Source organism: Corvus cornix, chromosome 4A (genome assembly GCF_000738735.6).
Source record: "Corvus cornix cornix isolate S_Up_H32 chromosome 4A, ASM73873v5, whole genome shotgun sequence".
In the NCBI taxonomy this organism is placed as follows: domain Eukaryota; kingdom Metazoa; phylum Chordata; class Aves; order Passeriformes; family Corvidae; genus Corvus; species Corvus cornix.
In genome coordinates, this window is record NC_047058.1 from 18,497,803 (window position 1) to 18,515,920 (window position 18,118).

General features: G+C 43.9%; 1 protein-coding gene across 3 annotated transcripts; it reads left to right on the top strand.

The window, feature by feature from the left end:
• The first annotated feature begins 340 nt into the window (after nucleotides 1-340).
• On the top strand, nucleotides 341-17,851 carry RLIM (ring finger protein, LIM domain interacting). 3 transcript variants are annotated; one of them, XM_039571990.1, is made up of 4 exons: nucleotides 347-522; nucleotides 9,972-10,160; nucleotides 10,978-11,061; nucleotides 11,887-17,851. In XM_039571990.1, the coding sequence occupies exons 2-4, from the start codon at nucleotides 9,992-9,994 to the stop codon at nucleotides 13,419-13,421; spliced, it is 1,788 nt and encodes a 595-aa protein (XP_039427924.1). In that variant the 5' UTR covers nucleotides 347-522; nucleotides 9,972-9,991; the 3' UTR covers nucleotides 13,422-17,851. The 3 variants fall into 3 exon arrangements, with proteins under 3 accessions (XP_039427925.1, XP_039427924.1, XP_010401490.1); XM_010403188.4 differs by lacking the exon at nucleotides 347-522 and adding an exon at nucleotides 994-1,101; XM_039571991.1 differs by lacking the exon at nucleotides 10,978-11,061 and having other exon boundaries at nucleotides 341-522.
• Nucleotides 17,852-18,118: the final 267 nt, after the last annotated feature.

An 18,118-nucleotide genomic window follows, 5' to 3' on the forward strand; every position in this document is an offset into this window, starting at 1 on the left:
CCATCGGCCTTGCACAAGAGTCACCTCTGCCCAGCACGCACACTCCTGAGCTGACAGGAAACAGCCCCACTCAGGGCACCGTGGGAACACAGACACTCCTGCTGCGCCGCACCACGGGCGGGCACCGCTGACCCCGGTCCCCTCCATATTCCCCGGGGGCACTGGGGGGGGGCTGAGGGGTGGCCATAGCAACCCCGCACGCCACCCCACCCTCACCCTTTGCCCCGCACCAAAATGGCGCCGGCCCCTGAGGGCCGGGACCGCGCGCGCTGGGCGGGGCTGCCTCCCGGGCCGCGCCTGCGCGGGGGCGCGCGCGTCTCCACTTCCGGCTGCCGGCGGCCGCTTCCGGCCCCCCGTTCCTTGGTAACAATGGAGCAGAAAATGGCCGCCTGAGCGGGCAGGAGGCGGCGCGGCGGCGGAGCGGCACGGGCGGAACGCGGAGAGCCGGCAGCCAGCCCGGAGCGGCGCGGGAAGCGGCGCACCCACAGCCGGGGGGACGGCGGCGGGCGGCGGCGGCGGGCGGTGAGCACCGGGGCGGGGGCGGGCTCTCAAAATGGCCCGGGGAAGGGAGAGGCCCAGGCCCGGGGGAGGCGGTGGCGGCCTCCGCCCGGAGCGGGGAGCGGGCGTGGGGCCTCTCAGTCCTCGCTCGGGCACGGCGGGGCGGCTCGGCGGAGCGCGGGAGGCTCCATCCGCGCTGCCGTGAGGGAGCGGGGGGCGGTGATGGCGGTCCGAGCGCGGGTGTGCCCGGATGGGCCGCGCTCCGTCACCCCGGGGATTCTCCCCGCGGGGCCTCCCGCCGCGACCCTCACCTTCCACTGGGGGCTGGAGCTGGGTTTGCGCTTTCCTCGGGGAGGGCAGGCGGGCCCGGCACCCTCCGGGTGTCCGGCTGGGCCTGGGGAGGATTTGGAACAAGCTCCTTTTGGGAGGGGTGGAGGGAGGGGGGTGGTTGTAGCTGCTATCCTGGGCCTCGTCCACAGTTCAGTGTCTGCTGAAGGAATCGCAGCTTTTCAGGGCCCTGTTTTCAGGCCGTGCTTCCCGTGAGTTGAGGCAAGAAGTCTTGTTGTGGGAGACAGGCGAGAGCAACTCTTCCTATCCCGCTGTGTAAGGCTCTGGATCAGCCTGTGACCTGTTCATACCTGTGGTGCTTGCTGTTCCTGTGCTGAGCTTCTCCCCAGTTAATCACGTCATCTTTGCTCTGTCACCTTAGCTTCCTGTGCAAGTTTTTCCCTGCCCCTTTTAATGCTGTTTGTTGGCATTTAAGGTTTCTGGTTCTCTGTTTCAAAACCCTTGTCGAGTCCAGCTGGATGTATGTGTTTATCTTGAGTGATCTGTTTTAATTGAGGAGCAATATCAGGTTGTGTATAATAGTGTGTGTATATATATATATGTATAAAATGTAGTGATGGTTAAGGTTTGTTTATAAGATTTGTTATGTGTCTTGATTTTAGTGTGCAGTAGGAGCCTGACAAAAGGTTTCCCAGCAAAAAACACTGAGCTTTTAAAATAATAGTAGTCTTAATTTTGCTGTTTCTCAGGAAGGTGGAGCCTTGATACAGAGAAGCTCCTAAGCAAGAATACAAACTTGATAATACCCAACAGTATCATCACACATCCCATTTATTTTCCTGTCCATATTGACAGTATTGGGTAATTTCAACTTGAAAATAGTTGTCAAAATGTTCAGAAGAAGTTCTGACACTAATTTGTCCCTGAATTTTAATTGCAGTGACTTGTCAAGTCTTTCTAAAACAAATAAACAGTTGGGCAGTTAATTATTTTAATTGAGGATCAGATATTTAGTTTTCTTGTAGTGGTCAGCTGGCACTTAAACTGACTCTGTTCCCTCTACAGGTTTACCATTTTGGAATTAAAATAATGGTAGCTTGGAATTACATCTTGGGAAGGGAAATCATACCACACATTATAAAATTAAGGGTTTCTTGTTATGCTAGACCACTAAGGCACAACAACTGCAGTGTTCCCTTCATCAGCAGCTCTGACTGGGTAAATGTTTGTCACTGAAATAACCACGCCGGTATTTTTCAAGCCTGTAGTGGTTGCCATCTATATCATATTTATTTTTCCTATTACTGAGTTCCTGGATATGCCAGGGTGTACTGGACAAGAGTGTTACAAGTGTCTGGTCTCCAGTGTGTGGGTTTGGGTTTTTTTAGAGGAAGGGGTAGATCCTTAGATGGAAATGTTTTCAAAACACCTCTGTATCAATATACCTGCTTTGCATGTTCCTTTATTCCTTTTCCCTGTGGGAATATATCAAAATAAATCTCTTGATCTTAGCAGAATGATTCCAGTTGCAGTGGACGTGTTGTACTATTTTTTAAACAATCATAGCATAATATAACGTTATGACTTCATATACTTGAGTCTAAAGGTTGCATTTAAGTCCAGCCTAATGTGGCTTAACACATTACTGGACTGTCTTAATTTTTTTTTTTTTTTTTAATAGAGAACTTCAGTTTCCATGTATTAAAACACTTGAATCCAAACATCATTATTGGGTGTTTATCCAAGGTTTTGTGGTTTAATCTCTCAGTCTTGGTGAAAACTTACCATCTACTGAGCTTGCAAATATTAGTCGTGAAGGGATAAAACCAAATGTGAACATTTCTGTCTTCGAGATATTTTTATGAGAGTCTTGTGCTTCTCAAAACCAAAACTTCTAAAGAGCGTGGCAGTGTCATAACTTAGTCAGGAGCTTTGTGTGGTGAGTAGGGATAGCCAGGAGCATCCCAGGGACTGGTTTTGCCTTTGCACAAGTTCTGGCTGCAGGTAAGATCATAAACACAAGCCTGTGTCTCCTTCAGACTGCTCAGGTTTGTATTAACGAGGTACTCGTTAGCAGCTTTTGGCTGGTGTGCAGTGTTGAAGCTCAGCTTTTGACTCCAGGAGGTCTGCGGAGTTGTGCTGTCTCGTAAAGCCACCTAATGATTATGGAATGTAGGAAAAGCCAGCACACATTTTATCTTGGTTCAGTAATTTAAAATCACTTTGCTCAGAGCACTCTGGGTTTCGATGTGCAAGGTGTACGTGCAAATAATCCTGTTAAAATGCTGGAGCTTGCCTGCCTTGGGATGGCATCAGAAATGGAATTCTCATGGTACAGATACCTATTTAAATCCAAATAAATTTGCCTTCATTTTATTTCCCACTTCTGTGTTCCATGGGCACCGGATATCAACAAGAACAGGAATGCACGTATCGGAATTCCTCTGTGGGTTGTGGTTGCAGTGATTCTCTGGTTGTTGCCCTTTTACTATTAACAGTGCCTCTATTAGCAGCAGTTGTGTGGAGACAGCAAGACTCAGCAGTGAATTTAAAGATGGGTTTTTCTTTTTCAGTTGAAATTCAGTGAGTTTTGATTGGCTTAGTGCTTTCACTAACCACAGGTTGTGTTTCTTCTAGAGTCGAAACTAGACTTGTCCTTGATATCAGTCCTGTTCATAGTCTGTCAGGGTCAGCACTGATTACTTGTGTGCAGATTTACTTCTTCTTTTGGGTTCAGACTGGGCCTTCTGCTGCTGACCCAGCAGGAAGCTCATTTCTGGGCAAAAAGAGCATCATTTCATGAGCCTGCAGTGCTGGAAACTTGCCGCACCTCATATACACCAAGCTTTCTCTTCTGTGCTATCTGAATTTGATGGCAAATGCAGTGTTATCTTAATTTTATTTTCCACTTGTATGTGAAAAGTGTTGTTTTAGTAAGTGCAGATGATAAAAGGCAAAGCCCAGCATTTTGGCAGTTGTTACCACATTTTATTTTCAGAGCTCCATCTTGGTTCCACATGCTCTCAGTGTTCTGGAATTGCTAAGCTCTGCCCTGATTTCCTCACTTCTTTCTGACTTATCAGGAGTTGTTAGTGTTTCTCTTCTTTATCTCAACAGTTGGTTCAGCTGAAGTGTTTTTCCTCTCTGGTTTGGTTGTTTTTTTTTTTTTTTTTTAATTCTGTGGAACTTTCTGCCACTGTTCTGCAAAAGTATTCATTTGCTTTCTATTGTTTAAAGTGTATGTTCAGAATGACACCTTGTTTTTAGGGCCTTTGCTTTGAAACACACTGGGGTAGTGAAAAAGCTGAATCGATGTTTAACACTCCTTGTTAAACTGGCATTTAAATGTTACAGCACTTTTCACAGAACACTTCCATAGAACACAAAACTTTCTTCCAGCTTTCTAAGAGTGGTGCATATTCCATGATAATTTTTGAGTTAAAGAGGACACAGGGAGTTCTTGATTTTAAAACTTGTGGTAGGTTTAATAAAAATCTAATAAGAACCTAAATCTGCTATTCATCACAGTGGAAATAAAAAGCCAGAATAGCAGGAAAAAAAAACCTCATAAAATTCATGATGCAGCTTTGAAAACTAGAAAAGTTTGTTGTGTTTTACTGTTTCTAAGATGGAGATGAGTGTGTTGGACCTGTGGTATCAAAGCCTTTGGTGTGATCACAAAAGGGAACTTGTGCACCTGCACAGAAGGAGAAAGCCAAATAAACTTGACATAATGAAGCTCCATATATAATGCAAATAGATGACTTCAGTCCACTGTCTTAGGGTGTCTTTTTCCTTTAATGATGGGATTCACTGACAGTTTTTGCTTCTGCTTTTGAGCTTGCAGACTTGAGTGATGAAATATTTAAGATGAAAATGTAGTTTCTGTTATGTCTTACTTCCAGCTAGTTTTGAGTATTGAGAAATTGGATACTGACTGGCATGGAAACTGTTTTTCAACTTTGAATTCTTCTAGGAAAATGAGGTGTGGTGGGTTGGATGAGTGCTGTGTGTGAAGTGGCTTCTGTTTGTGCTTGAAGAAGCTGGGGTAACAGGACTGCCTGTTCTAGCTGCTGTTCCTGTGTCATTTGAGACATGGAATTGGAGAGAGGGCTGGCTGGGGCTGTGCTGCCATGGCACGTCAGAGCTGCTGAAGTCACAGTTCGTGGAAAGCGCTTGGACATGCAGCTGTGCTGTGCTTCTCTCGAGCTGAAGTGTCTTTGAGGCATGTTCACTGCAAGCTGGGCAGGAAAAATAGCCTTTAATGACCCAAAGCAAACAAATTAGTATTTCTGGCTTCCAACCTGAGTCACTCCTTTAGTCCAAGGGTTTGATCATTTCTGCAGACTGGAAGTAAGCAAGGTGCTCTACCGGTTGAAATACCTAATTAAAATGAGGGTATGAATCATAAATGAGAAGTTGGCCTTCTGCTGAGGACATCTCTGGAACACCCACACTGCCATCCTCTTTTTTGTTTATACAGAGGTATTAACTGTGTTGCTGGGACGTGAGGTAACTCAGGAAACATTCCTGCCATACAGGGCACGAGAGATTCTCAGGTGAGGTTGAAATACCGGTAGCACCGACATGGGGGAGTTCTAGAGGAACTTCTTGTTGCACACCTGACTCACGAGCAGCTGAGTTGTTTCTTCAGTTTAATTAAATTCCATGCCTTGTCCTGTTAAAATTTAAGGCTTGCCCCATAAATCTAACGAAGATTTTAATTTTAAGGTATCGCTTTTTCATTTAACCCTGCCAATGAGTGATTCCAGGCTTTGTCAGATTTTCTAAGTTCTGACTGGTTGGTTTAATTAAGTTCTAATGTTTTATGGGATTTCTTTTAAATATAAAAAACCCAGGAATGCAGGCTAAGGTAGTGTCTTGGTGTTCAATACGGATAACTAATGTCAGGAGATATTACACATTATTGAAGGAGGAAGAAGTAGAGATTCATTGCTGTGCCTTGTGGTCCATTAGTACTTTTTATGGGAAGAATTCTGTAGTCCACAAGTGCTAAGCAATATGGAGATAGACTGTGTTACTGTTGAAGGTAGATGAGTGAAACACAAATGTTATCCCTGTTTGGCTGTTCGTCCAGATTTGAGGCAGTAGCACATTCCTTACTGGATTTAGTTTACACACAACCTGGCATAAAAGAAAACATAAAATATTTCTTACGCTGTAAGAATGATAACTTTGCATTATTGAGGGAATATCCAGTACTCTTAAACTGTTCCTATCCAAAAGAACATAGTATTACTTCTTCTTGAATAAAAGAATGTAACAAACAATAGCTTTTGTGGGCTTACTGCAGTTTGGAGCAGCAGTGGAGAGACAGGCAGTCATTTGTGCTTGGAAATCTCTGAGGTTGCTGAAGCGTAACTGCAGGGAAGATACTTTTCTGATTTGTGGCAGGATGGGAATGCCAATTAAGAATTCACTGTAGTTACTGTGTCTGGATATTCAGCTGCTGAAGAATATTTTTTTTTTGTTAAGGAGAAAATTGTTTATCCTATCTCTGGTTCTCTTGCTTTGTGCAATCTTTAGGTGGTCACCCCCTCACTTTGCCATAAAGAGATTTTCATGTCTGGATATCTCAGCTGAAGCTGGCGATAACCAGCAGATCTGAACTTCCTGCTCGTAGTTGTGACCTTCCCCACCTTGTGTCAACTCAGTGCTGACAAGGAAGGACACTAAAGGAGGAAATTCTGAATCTTTTAGCTTGGGTAAGAGCAAAGTTTTACACTGGAAGAAAGCAGCAGAGTTGAAGCGTACCTGCTTATTAGATAACCAAATGTTGGTTATTTTGTTGTGAGTTAATAGTACACCTGTTGGTTTTCCCTCATCAGGTTTGCCTGTATTACTGGCTTCCTTAAGCCAGTCTTAATTGTCTGCGGGGTGTGAGCTGAGAGCAGCATCCTGAGGGCAGATTTTGAAGTTATTTCTGCCTCTCTGCCCTGCCGTGGCAGGAGCGCGAGGTGGTGCTAACTCCCACCATGGAAATCCTGCTGTCCTGCCAGATGGGCCCTATGGAGCTGTGCTAAGGCAGGAGTAGTCTAAACATTCCAGTAAGTTCAGCCTGGCCATGGAGAGCTCTGCAGCAGGCTGGGAGGTGAGGCTTACGCTGGACAATGTGCACAGTGAGTCCACAATGTGGACAGGGAGGAGACAGAAAGTAGCAGAAGCCTTGGGGTAGAAATCCTGGTTTTCATTTGCTGGTTTTAATACCAGAGCTCTGGTTTGAAGAGTATCATCCCATATGCTGTCAGCAGTCAGGTAGGGAGAATGTGTTGTTGCTGTGTTTCTGTGCCATCTGTATTTCCATCAGTGTAAGCATCCAATAGAGATTTCACAGCATTTCTGGGGTCGTGAAATTGGGATACGGGGGACTGAAGTAACCTGTTAGTAGCTTGCAATAGGAAAATACAGCGAGTTTGTCGCTAGCAGAAATAGTCCTCATGTAAATTAAATTCTTCTTTCAAGATCCCACCTCTGTGGCTTTTTTCTTAGCAGTAAACTATTCAGCCTTGACCATTAGCTTATTTTATAATTTAGAAGGGAAGATAAGAGGTGATGGAGGAGAAAAGAAGAGCAAACCTGGAAATAAGTAGTACTGACTTATTCCAAGCATTTCCTAAAGAATCAACATTTGAACTGTACATCAGCCTATTGGTAAAGAAGAGATTTAAAAAAAATTTTCCCCCATTTGACTTGTTTTGACTCTCCCTTTTTCTCTGACCAAGAATGGTGCCCCTTCATTTTCTGAAATGGAATAGGCAAATACGTAGGCATTATATAGCCAAGATGCCTGCAAGCACTGGAATTTTCAGTTAAAAGGAAAGTCGTAAATAAATGTTAAGTTTTGCATGTGTAGTGCAGCTTTCTTTTTAGAAGCTGTTGAAGAATTAGTCTAATGCTTACAAAGGTGTTAATACTGCCATCTTTCTGAAGACGTTCCATTTGCTTTGAAGTCAGTAAATCCCATGGCAGTCATTTCGGGTAAAATATTTTACAAAACTTGTGCTGCTCCTGTCCTTTAACATCTTATTACTTGTCTTTACTTTTTTAATCCTGTTGTTGACTTTGTTTCATTGTTATCCTGAAAAAGGGAATGCTGGTTAGAGTTTGATATGTATTCCCAAAGAACTAATGCATCTTTCAAGGTTTTATTTAGGATGCAAGTCTCTTGTTCTACTCAAGGCTTTTATTCAGATATTACCAGAACTAACGACAGCTGCTTTTAAAAGTATCTTCTCCAACATGTCTTTAAGTAATGCTACTTGGAGTAATAATTCTGCTACAGAAAGCCCGTAAAAAAAGTTGATTGAAGCTGTGTTCTCATTAGAAATACGTGTCTAGCATGTAAAGGGCACAGAGATTTCCTAAGTGAGCCGGGTCAGAGCTGAACACACCTGCAGAAACTATTGCTCAACTGTCCTGTGAACAGGGTCATTGATCGGTGTTTAACAGCACAGTCACAGAACGCAGCACGTCACATGCCAGTCTGCAGTCTTTAGATTGCACCAGGGATTTAGAAATGCAGAGAAAGCTGATAGGCTTCCATCTGACTCAGTAGTGACCCTGGTGATTGCTGCTGCTTCCTGATTACCCAAAAAAAAGGTGTAATTGCTTTGGTAAAATGGCAGAACTTCACAGAACCCAACAGCACCCGTAGCTCTGAGTGGCTATTATTAGTTAATATCACTAACTTAAAGTCGAGTTCCACTGCATCAGAACTGAAGACAAAGAGGGTCAGAACAGCAATTCCATAATTGGCAAGTCTGCAGTGATGGGATATCCTGTCCTGTGGAATTTTTCTGGTGCTACACACTGAGGTCGTTGGTGCACTTTAATTTTCACCATAGCAGCTGAAATAAAGTGCCCGTGGAGATCATGCAGTGCTGCTCTTCTGGAGAAGCACTAATGTAAACTGTGGGCAGTCTTGACTTGACAGCTGTGCTGACAAACCAAAAAAAGATGGTTTTTGCACTAGACAGATGTCTAAGTGTTGGAAATTTTCCAGTGAGAAGCAGAAAAGCTTTATTCTTCCAGTATTTCCATGTCACATGAAGTATGGTTTAAATGAAAGGAATGTTTTCTGATGGGGAATGGTATTGCAGAGCTTTTTAGCATGCAGAGGATTAGCTTGTTAATCACCTCTCTGAGTAACTAGATTCTACCAGTTGTACAGGAAAATTCTTGATGCTGTGAATAGTGAGGCAGAGTGATCAAGGAAACTGGTTATTTTATCTTCATTTGATGTATTTGCATGGCACAGCCAGTGCCAGAATGTCTCCTGCATTTGCATGTGTTCCTTATAATATTTATCAGATACAGACTCGGCATTCATCGATTATTTTCCTTGAAAGAGAGACGTTGTCAAGTACTTCATCCAAATATGAAAAACAGTATGAGAAGGTTATATTTAAAAATATGCAGCATGAAAGACAGCTCTTTAAAGCAGTGGTGTACCTGGTATATGCTGGAGTTTTGTCTTGGAAATTTTGCTCATCAACATCAGTAATTCAGTAAATGCTGAAACTTGAAAGCAAATTCCTTTCTTGATGTAAAACTATAAAGTTGATTTTACAAACCCTTTTCCTTTTCTGAGGGAATGAGAAGCTTTCCTCTTTTTTTTTTTTGTGCACACAGTGTTCTGCAGCATCTTCTTTATTTGAGTTCTTCATAACGACTTCGTTCTGTTAAAATTCACTTGGATGGTGAAGAGGGTGTTTCTGTAGCAGGCAGGAAAAAGCAAGGAACGTATAATCCTGTGCTCAGAGAGCGTGCTCAAGGATGGCTTGTGCCTTGTACTACACTACTGTGAGGCTGCTTGGAGAGACAGTTGTGACATTAGGAGTATTTTATGCAAAAAGCAGATAATCACAGACACCTAGTTAACTATGTGAGTGTAAAGATGGACTAAGGCTTATGGCAGATGATATCCCCTGTGTTCATACCTGCTGCTTTGTTGAGTATTTGGTAATGATGGGCATCAGTTTTGTTTGTACTTCTTGAGGAGGTTCATGCTTTGTTTTTGATCCCCGTGGTGATGAACCTGATCTTAGGTAAAGCTTCATTAGCAAACTGCTTTAACCTGTGCTTCACTCTCCATTGTAAACATGCCTAAATTTCATGCAGTATTTCACTGCTCTCCATGAAGGGTTTGTTCTCTCCTTTTTTAGGTACTCTTCCACTCATCAAGATGGAAAGCTCAGATTCTAGTGATAAAGGAAGTATTGATCAATCAGAAGCCCAACGTCAGAGCCAGCTGGATCGGTTAGATCGAGAAGAAGCTTTCTATCAGTTTGTGAACAACCTGAGTGAAGAGGACTACAGGCTTATGAGAGATAACAATTTGCTAGGAACACCAGGTAGGTAATGCTTGCCTATGTCCATCCTGCTAGAGTTGCTTGCAGTTTGTGTCATTTTCTGTTCTCCTGAAGCCCTTTCACCAGTTTGTGTGCTGCAGTTGTGTTCCATGGTAGGAAGTAGCTTCTTGCTGATTTGTGCACACTCAAATTCGAGTGGTCCCTTGACTTGTGGAGACATAGTTAGGATGGTGTGGATTCATCAGATATAAAAGTCTGGTGTTTGCACAGCTTGGCAGGAACACCCAGATTTGACCCAGTTCCACTTATGAACCCTTAGATGGAAAAAAAAATCTCCTTTAAGCATCTGTGCGTAGATTTTGTGCTGGTGAGGTTAAGAGTTTGTAACCAGGGTAAGTAGTCTGGTATGAGATTTTGCATGGGCATTTTGATGTCAGTTCTCAATCAACTTGTTAAATTTCCTCTTTATAGGTTCATACCTAATTCAAACCATGACTCAACTAATTTAAACCTTCTTTTCCTGCTTGTGGAAGTGTTAACCTCAAATATTTCACTCTGGACAGCCGTTTAATGGGTGTAGGATGACAAAAATTGCTGCTCAGTTGTAGAGGTTACAGAACCAGAGAGCACATCTCTGTTGAATAGGATGGAACTGTTGGATATTTCAGCTTCAGCAAAACTTGGGACAACAGTGCTAAAGTGTCTGAACTTCCCCTTAGCAACCTGCTTGGCAGTGCCATTGTGGCAGGATTTAATTAGAACACAAGCAGTGGCTTGTACCTTCTTTAGAAGCTTTTGATAATGATTGCCATACATATGATTTGGAAATATTTTTGGAAAATTTTGCTTATTTTCTAAGGTGAAATTACTGAAGAAGAGTTGCTGAGAAGGCTACACCAAGTTAAAGAAGGTCCGCCACAGCAAAACAGTGATGAGAATAGAGGTATATACAGTATTTGTGAAAACTCTTAACTTTAGCACCCCATACGGACCTTAACTTGAGTGCAGGAGTGGAACAAGTTAAGCCTAGGCAGGTGCAAGGTGAGCTTTGTTTCAAAACTCAGTGAACCTTATGTCTGGTATCTGCTGCAGAGGTCAGTTTGGGACAGATTTCATTCATAACACATCTCTTACTTCTATCAAAACAAAGTTTCATTTAGGTTTATTTCTTTTTTTATTTCATTTTTTTAAAGATTACCTTCCTGTCTGCTCCCTTCTGGGATGCTTTTTGGCAATCCCTCTTTTTTAATTCACCATTCTTCCAAAGATGCTGCATTGCTTTTGTTGTCACCCTTCTGTAGAAATTGGTGGGGGATGCTTGGAGCTGACCAGTGGGGTTCATTCTTCTGTGAGACAGAGTTGCTATAATGCTCTGCAGGTGAAGGCTCAGGACAAACTTGATTCTCTGTTTCATGGTCGATAGATCACTTAATTGTTTGGAAAGGAAAACACAGAATATTGATGTGTTATGATGCCTGACATGTGACTTTCCATTTACTTACGATAGAAAATACGTGTTCTTTTGATGACCTGTTTGCTCTGTGGTGGCTGCAGCCTATCTGTCCATATTAGAGCAATGTCCACTCCTGCTCCCTTAGAAGAGCTCTGGTAGTTACAGAATTGTCTCGCTGCCTATGAAACTGCAGTAGCACTTGGTAGGATTCAGCACTTCTAAATTGTCACTTGTTAAGCAATTATGTTCTTGGAAAAGATGGCTCCAAAATTAGCTCAGTACTCTAATTTTGGTAGTTCCCTGTCTTTTTCACAGGTGCAGAGTCCGCAGAAGATGTTTCAAATGGAGATTCTATAATAGACTGGCTTAATTCAGTCCGACAGACTGGAAATACAACACGAAGTGGGCAGCGAGGAAACCAGTCCTGGAGAGCAGTGAGCCGGACTAACCCAAATAGTGGCGACTTTAGATTCAGTTTGGAAATAAATGTCAACCGTAATAATGGGAACACGAATCCAGAAACTGAGAATGAGCCATCTGTAGAGCCTTCCAATGGGGAGGATTTGGAAAACAGCCAAAGTGACTCTGAAATTCCAAGGTCTGAATCACCATCTGTAAGGCAGCCTGGATCAGAAAGGAGCAGTGCGGAGGAGCTGACGGCTGAGGAGGCTTCCCCTCCTAGAGGGCAGAGGAGAGCCAGGAGTAGGAGTCCAGAACAGCGGCGGACGCGGGCTAGGACTGATAGAAGTAGGTCACCTATTAATGCAGTGGGTGAGGCCCCTCGCAGGTCTCATCACAACACATCATCTCAAACACTTGACCACTCCTCAGCGAGCGAGGCTGAGGGCAGCTCTAGAACTAGGCAGCACGTGACGTTAAGGCAGCACACAGTGGGGACTGAGGTGCCGAGTGAAAATGCAGTTCTGTTTTCCCCCCCTGAAACGAGGCCTGCTCCTCAAGCAGCAGGTTCTTCAGAAAGTACCGGCACCAGTGAGTCCGCGGCTCCTGGGCAGAGGCCTCCCACCATAGTGCTTGACCTCCAGGTGAGAAGAGTTCGCCCAGGAGAGTACCGGCAAAGGGACAGCATAGCCAACAGGACCCGCTCCCGGTCCCAGACCCCCAACAACACGGTCACCTACGAGAGCGAGCGCGGAGGCTTCCGGCGCACGTTCTCCCGCTCGGAGCGGGCTGGAGTGAGAACTTACGTCAGCACCATTAGGATTCCCATCCGCAGGATCTTAAACACAGGCCTGAGCGAGACTACGTCAGTCGCCATCCAGACCATGCTGAGGCAGATCATGACAGGCTTCGGGGAGCTCAGTTACTTCATGTACAGTGATAGCGATGCAGATCCCAGTGGGCCAGCTCCCAATCAGAACGTGGAGACTTCTGAGCCGCAGAGTGGAGGTGGGGGCACCTCGGGCAGTGAGAATGCAGATGTTAGCTCGGGGGAGGTGTACGAGGGTGGGCACGAGGCTAGCTCAACATCTGGTGCCAGGCGGGAAGGCCGGAATACGAGGGGATCGGTCACTTTTGAAGAAAGCGGTTCTCTACCATTCCTTAGCCTTGCACAGTTTTTCCTACTCAACGAAGATGATGACGACCAACCAAGAGGACTCACCAAAGAACAAATTGACAACCTAGCCATGAGGAATTTTGGTGAGAGCGACGCTCTGAAAACCTGCAGCGTGTGCATCACAGAGTACACGGAGGGCAACAAGCTCCGCAAGCTGCCGTGCTCGCACGAGTACCACGTGCACTGCATCGACCGCTGGCTGTCGGAGAACTCCACCTGCCCCATCTGCCGCAGAGCAGTCTTAGCTTCTGGGAACAGAGAGAGCGTTGTCTAAAGGAGAGCTGAGTCCATGGCCAGGCAGCCGGTGTGATAGTGATGGGCAAAGAAGTCACTTCCTTTATGGCCACTTTTTGAGTGGTACCTCAATGTATAGTAATGACTCGGAGTGAATCTTCCCTCATTAAAGCATTCTCTCTGGATTCAAGCTTTGGGAATTGGAAAATTTCTTTAATTAGGTTTTTCGAGTTCTAGTCAGTTTGGGTGTTCAATTTCACTTGTCCAAAGAGATCTTCCCACTTCAAAATATTTTTTTCTTTGTGAAGAGTATTAAGTTCTTTCTCCTACCCAGCCCTTGCCATCCCAGTCCAATAAACAGTTTTTCCTCAAGATTGTGCTTCTGAGGAGTTCTTTGAGAAGTTATCCAGCTCAATGTCCATGAGTCATAGAGGAATTTTTGCAAGAAATCCAACTCTCTGAAAAAATAACATGAATTTAATTGCACACTTGAACATACTTTTAATTTTTCTCCTGGGTTAATATTGGACATGTCTGTGTAAATAACACTAATGTTAGCCCTTTCCCCATCACTATGGCACGCTGTAGGATGAGCTGTTAGCTTAATTGGGATATTTATCTTGTTGTGGAAATATAAGAATTGCCTATGCTTGTTTAAATAAAGAAAAAAAAAAATCTGTTTTAAAACTGTAAAGCTTTTTTGTAGAAGCTCAGTACTTTTCCAATGCACTGTTGTACTAACGCATTAAGAATTAAAATTGTACCATGCTTAGAAATCAAGAATGCTTTTCATACAGACCCCACCACACAGAGAGCAAACTGAACATGGGAGAGCTGCTTTTGTGACTGTGTACCTGTCAAGAGCAGTGCATATCTGTACTATTTATGTGAACAGCTACTGTAACATAAAAACAGTTGGATTAGACATTTAATTGCATTAAAAAAAAGGAAATTAAATGTTATAATTGCAGTGTTTTGGCTCAGTAATGCCACCAAAAAAAAAAAAAAAAGATAAAAATTAGAAACTGTTCTAATGGCTGGTTATTTCTTGGTATGGTTGCAGATATGGAATAATACAAACCCGTGTGTACTGGCTCATTCACTGAGGTTTGTGCCCAATTTTTCTATCAGCTTTTGCTCTCAATTTTTGAGGCAATGCTGTAGCTTCAGCAAACAACTGTGGATAGGTTGGTTTTCAGTTCTTCACGAGCTTCAACTGTATTGGTGACCTCTGGATGTGTTGAGTGGTCCAGTGTTGGTAGCCTGTGGTGCAAGTGCCACAGGGACTAACTGTACTAACTGGGAAGCACATGGTTAGTATTGGGTTCCATTTAAAAATGAGTGCACTTAAATGTGCAGCAGATTCTTGAGAGTAACAGTAAAAACCCAACAAGCTCTTTATATTCCTATTGCACAGAATGAAAATGAATTTACTTTTGAAACTCTGTACATGACGTGTTGCAAATGAGAATTGGAGAATGTACCTCAACTCTCATCAGAGTGTGTGTGTGGGGAAACATCCTTCACCCTCACTGACCCCTTTTTTGTTTTATTCTCTAAGGTTTTGGGTTTTTCCTGGTTTACATGTGCAAAGGGAAAGTGGTTTTTATTTATTACTCCAGGGCAGTAGTTCTGAAGGGGTATGAGCTGCTCTTGCTGGCTGTAGGGGAAGTGTTGCTTGTTCCTCAGATGACAAAACCAAAGCTGCCCTATCTCTTTTTTCCTAATTAAAACACATTTTTGGTGTTTTATAGTGGTGGGTGCATAAACTATAATTGCTGCTCTAAGCCATTTTAACATCTCAACAGCTAGTTAACGATTCCACAGCATCCCAAAATTCTATTTTTTTTTCTCCATGTGCATTTTGTGTTGTTGGTTCAGCGGGAAACCCTGACTGGCTGTTGAGCTCGCTTTCGTCCTGGTGGGACACGCCATTGTAGCAGAGGGAACATGAGGGTTCTTTGGGAACAGAACAATCAGTAAGCTCATGGGTTTGGTTTTTCCTTGGACACGCATCAGTGTAAAATTGAAGTTGGCTGTTGATTCTGGGTACTGGGCTTTCTGTGCCAAAATTTCACAGCAAAATAACACTTCTGAGTTTCACAGAGCGTAGAATTAGAAGGGAAAAACATGAGTAGTACCATGTTAGATGTTGGAAGTCAGAGATGTTCATCTCAGACTAGAGCTGGTGACCACCAGGAAGGGAGCCCACTATCCCAAACCCACGCGAAGCATGGCTCTGGTACCTGTCACCCCACCTTTTCCATGGAATTTCCACCTTGGTAGAACTGCCCTCACAGTTCTGTTACAGCTTATAGCATGTCTTAACATTTTATCTTTCTGTAGCAAGAGCAACTAATAAAATCTTGGAGGTTTCCCAAACGGTACCAAGAACAAATAATTTAATCTCAGTTTGGGAGACGATGAACGTTCTCTGTGGTTTCTCTGCCTTTCACAACGCTGAGTGTGCTAAAGGGGCTGGGGGCTCATTGTCTGCAGCAAAAACTTCCTTATGTAGCTCAGTTAATTAGGGTAATTGAATTTCTGTTTATCTAAATTTAGATTGGAGTTAGGAAAAGCCAATATTAACATTTCAGTTGCTTACAAAATATGAAACACTTTAATAATTAGACTAATTTACATGTAATGAATTATTTTGATAGTGAACATGTGTATTTAGCGCTTCGCTCAGTTTTTTGGTATTTTTGGAGGGACACAGCATCTTCACTCGTGCCTGGAGGGGTAGGAAGGGTTAAAAGGGCGAATTTTGGCACGTTCCCAGGCCTGATCTGCAGGAGTGATGGCTTTGGAGAGGCAGAGCCCCGAGCGCCGGTGGCCTGGGTCACAGTGCCACCGTGTGGGATCTGCCTTCAGCACCAGCGGGATTCCTTGCGGGACCAGCAGCTTTTATTTTGGTTTCGAAGGATTCTCCTCGTCATTGCTCAGCCCAGTGGTTACCATGGGGGTTTTTTTCCAAACATCCAAATTCCTGCTGGGAGTGTCTGGTGCATGAGCTTTCCTTTCAGACAGCAGAGACCCCTACCCACAGCAATGACAGCGGTCACCGGGCCAAACCCGTGTGACAAGCGCACACTTTTAATAATTACATCAGTTACGAGTTACTGTTGGTTTAATTCACAGATTTGTGGGTGCTCACTTAATTTTTTTATTTGGGGCTTTATCTGTCAGAATTCCTGGTGCCGGTTGGATTTCCCTTTCACGTGCATATTTTTTATTTCCTCGAACAAGTTGGGTTTTTTGCAGAGAACTTGGGGGCAGTTGAGTTGTTTCAAAAACGATTTGATTGTGTAGGTACTTCATGCATAGAAATCAGGGAATTTTAAAGGCCTTTTGTAGGAAGCGCTGCCGTGCAGGCACAGCAGCTGCAGGACACGACGCCCACCGGGTTTGAAGGAGCCGTAATTGTCCATTGTGTCGACTTGCAGACGAAGGGGTTTCCCACCAGAGCTGGCACAATGGCCCATAATGACTGTCATCCCAGTTTCCTGTCACTTGTCTGGGTTATGCAAATGTGGGAGTCCAAGGGCCCCTTTCCCGGGTGGATCCGCAGTGGATAAACAGTTGCCCGCACAACCCAGTGCTCTCATCCTAACAATGAGGGGATGGAGAATGTGAGGGTGAGAAGAGATGGAGGTCAAGGTCAGGGGGGTTCTGAACCTCCCGGAGTGATCTTCCCCTTCACACTGCAGTACAAGCCTCCATCCCTCGTCTCATCCCTAATTTGGGATCGTTGTGTCCATGGAAGCACTGTCCTGGTTTGGGAAAGGGTCTGTGTGAGCAGGTGAGGAGCCCAGTGCTGGCGGAAATGTCTGCCTGCTCCTCTGCCCTCTCCCAGGAGGAGGAGCTTTGGATGAAGGTTGGCTTGGAGCCACATGGAGGGGATTTATAACAACTTCAGAAATATTTCCAGCCCTTCTGTACAGTAGGCTTTTTGTTTACCCTCGGCTGGGGGGGGGAAGCAGGAGGCTGAAAAGATACAATCAATGGTAACGTACCCAAAGTACAAATAAGTGGTGGTGTGTTAAAAAAAGAGGTTTGCATCTGTTATCCCAGGGCTTCCCAACCTCTCAGACTGTATCTCCTTTTTCTTATGGGGAAAGAATACCATTGAATTTTATTTGATTTATATCTGGCTTTATTCCCTTTAACTAAAATATTTGAGCCCCTTTCCAGAATTTCACTCTGCTGGTAAGGCAGTTGGTTGGGAAGCCCTGAATTCCACTGTGAATGTAACACTTTTCTTTATTATTTTTTCCTTTTTTTTTTTTTTTTTTTTGTACAGTGCTTTACATTTGTTTATACTGGACTTGTTTAATACGAACTGGTACTCGGAGGTTGTTGGACACAGTTTGACCAGGTTTGCCAGCTAACACTTAAGGAGGAGTTTGTTCCCTATGTAAGATGTTATAATGCAAATTTAACTAGACTCAATAAAATGCATGAAGTGTTCATTTTGTGCTGCATCATCACTCCTCGGGTTTGTTCTTACGGTGGGAATGCACTGGAATACACAGTGGTGGATGTGGCAGGAATTTATTTCTCCATACACCTTTCCCCTTGAGGCTGGGCAGATAGGAGGGAGCTGGAATGGTACAGAATTAACTTCTCGGAAGAATTTATTTAATTTATTGCATTAGGACATAAAACTGAAGCAATAAATCATGCTGTGTCCCAGACTTTGTAAATCTGGCAGTGGATAATGTAGGATACAAAAGC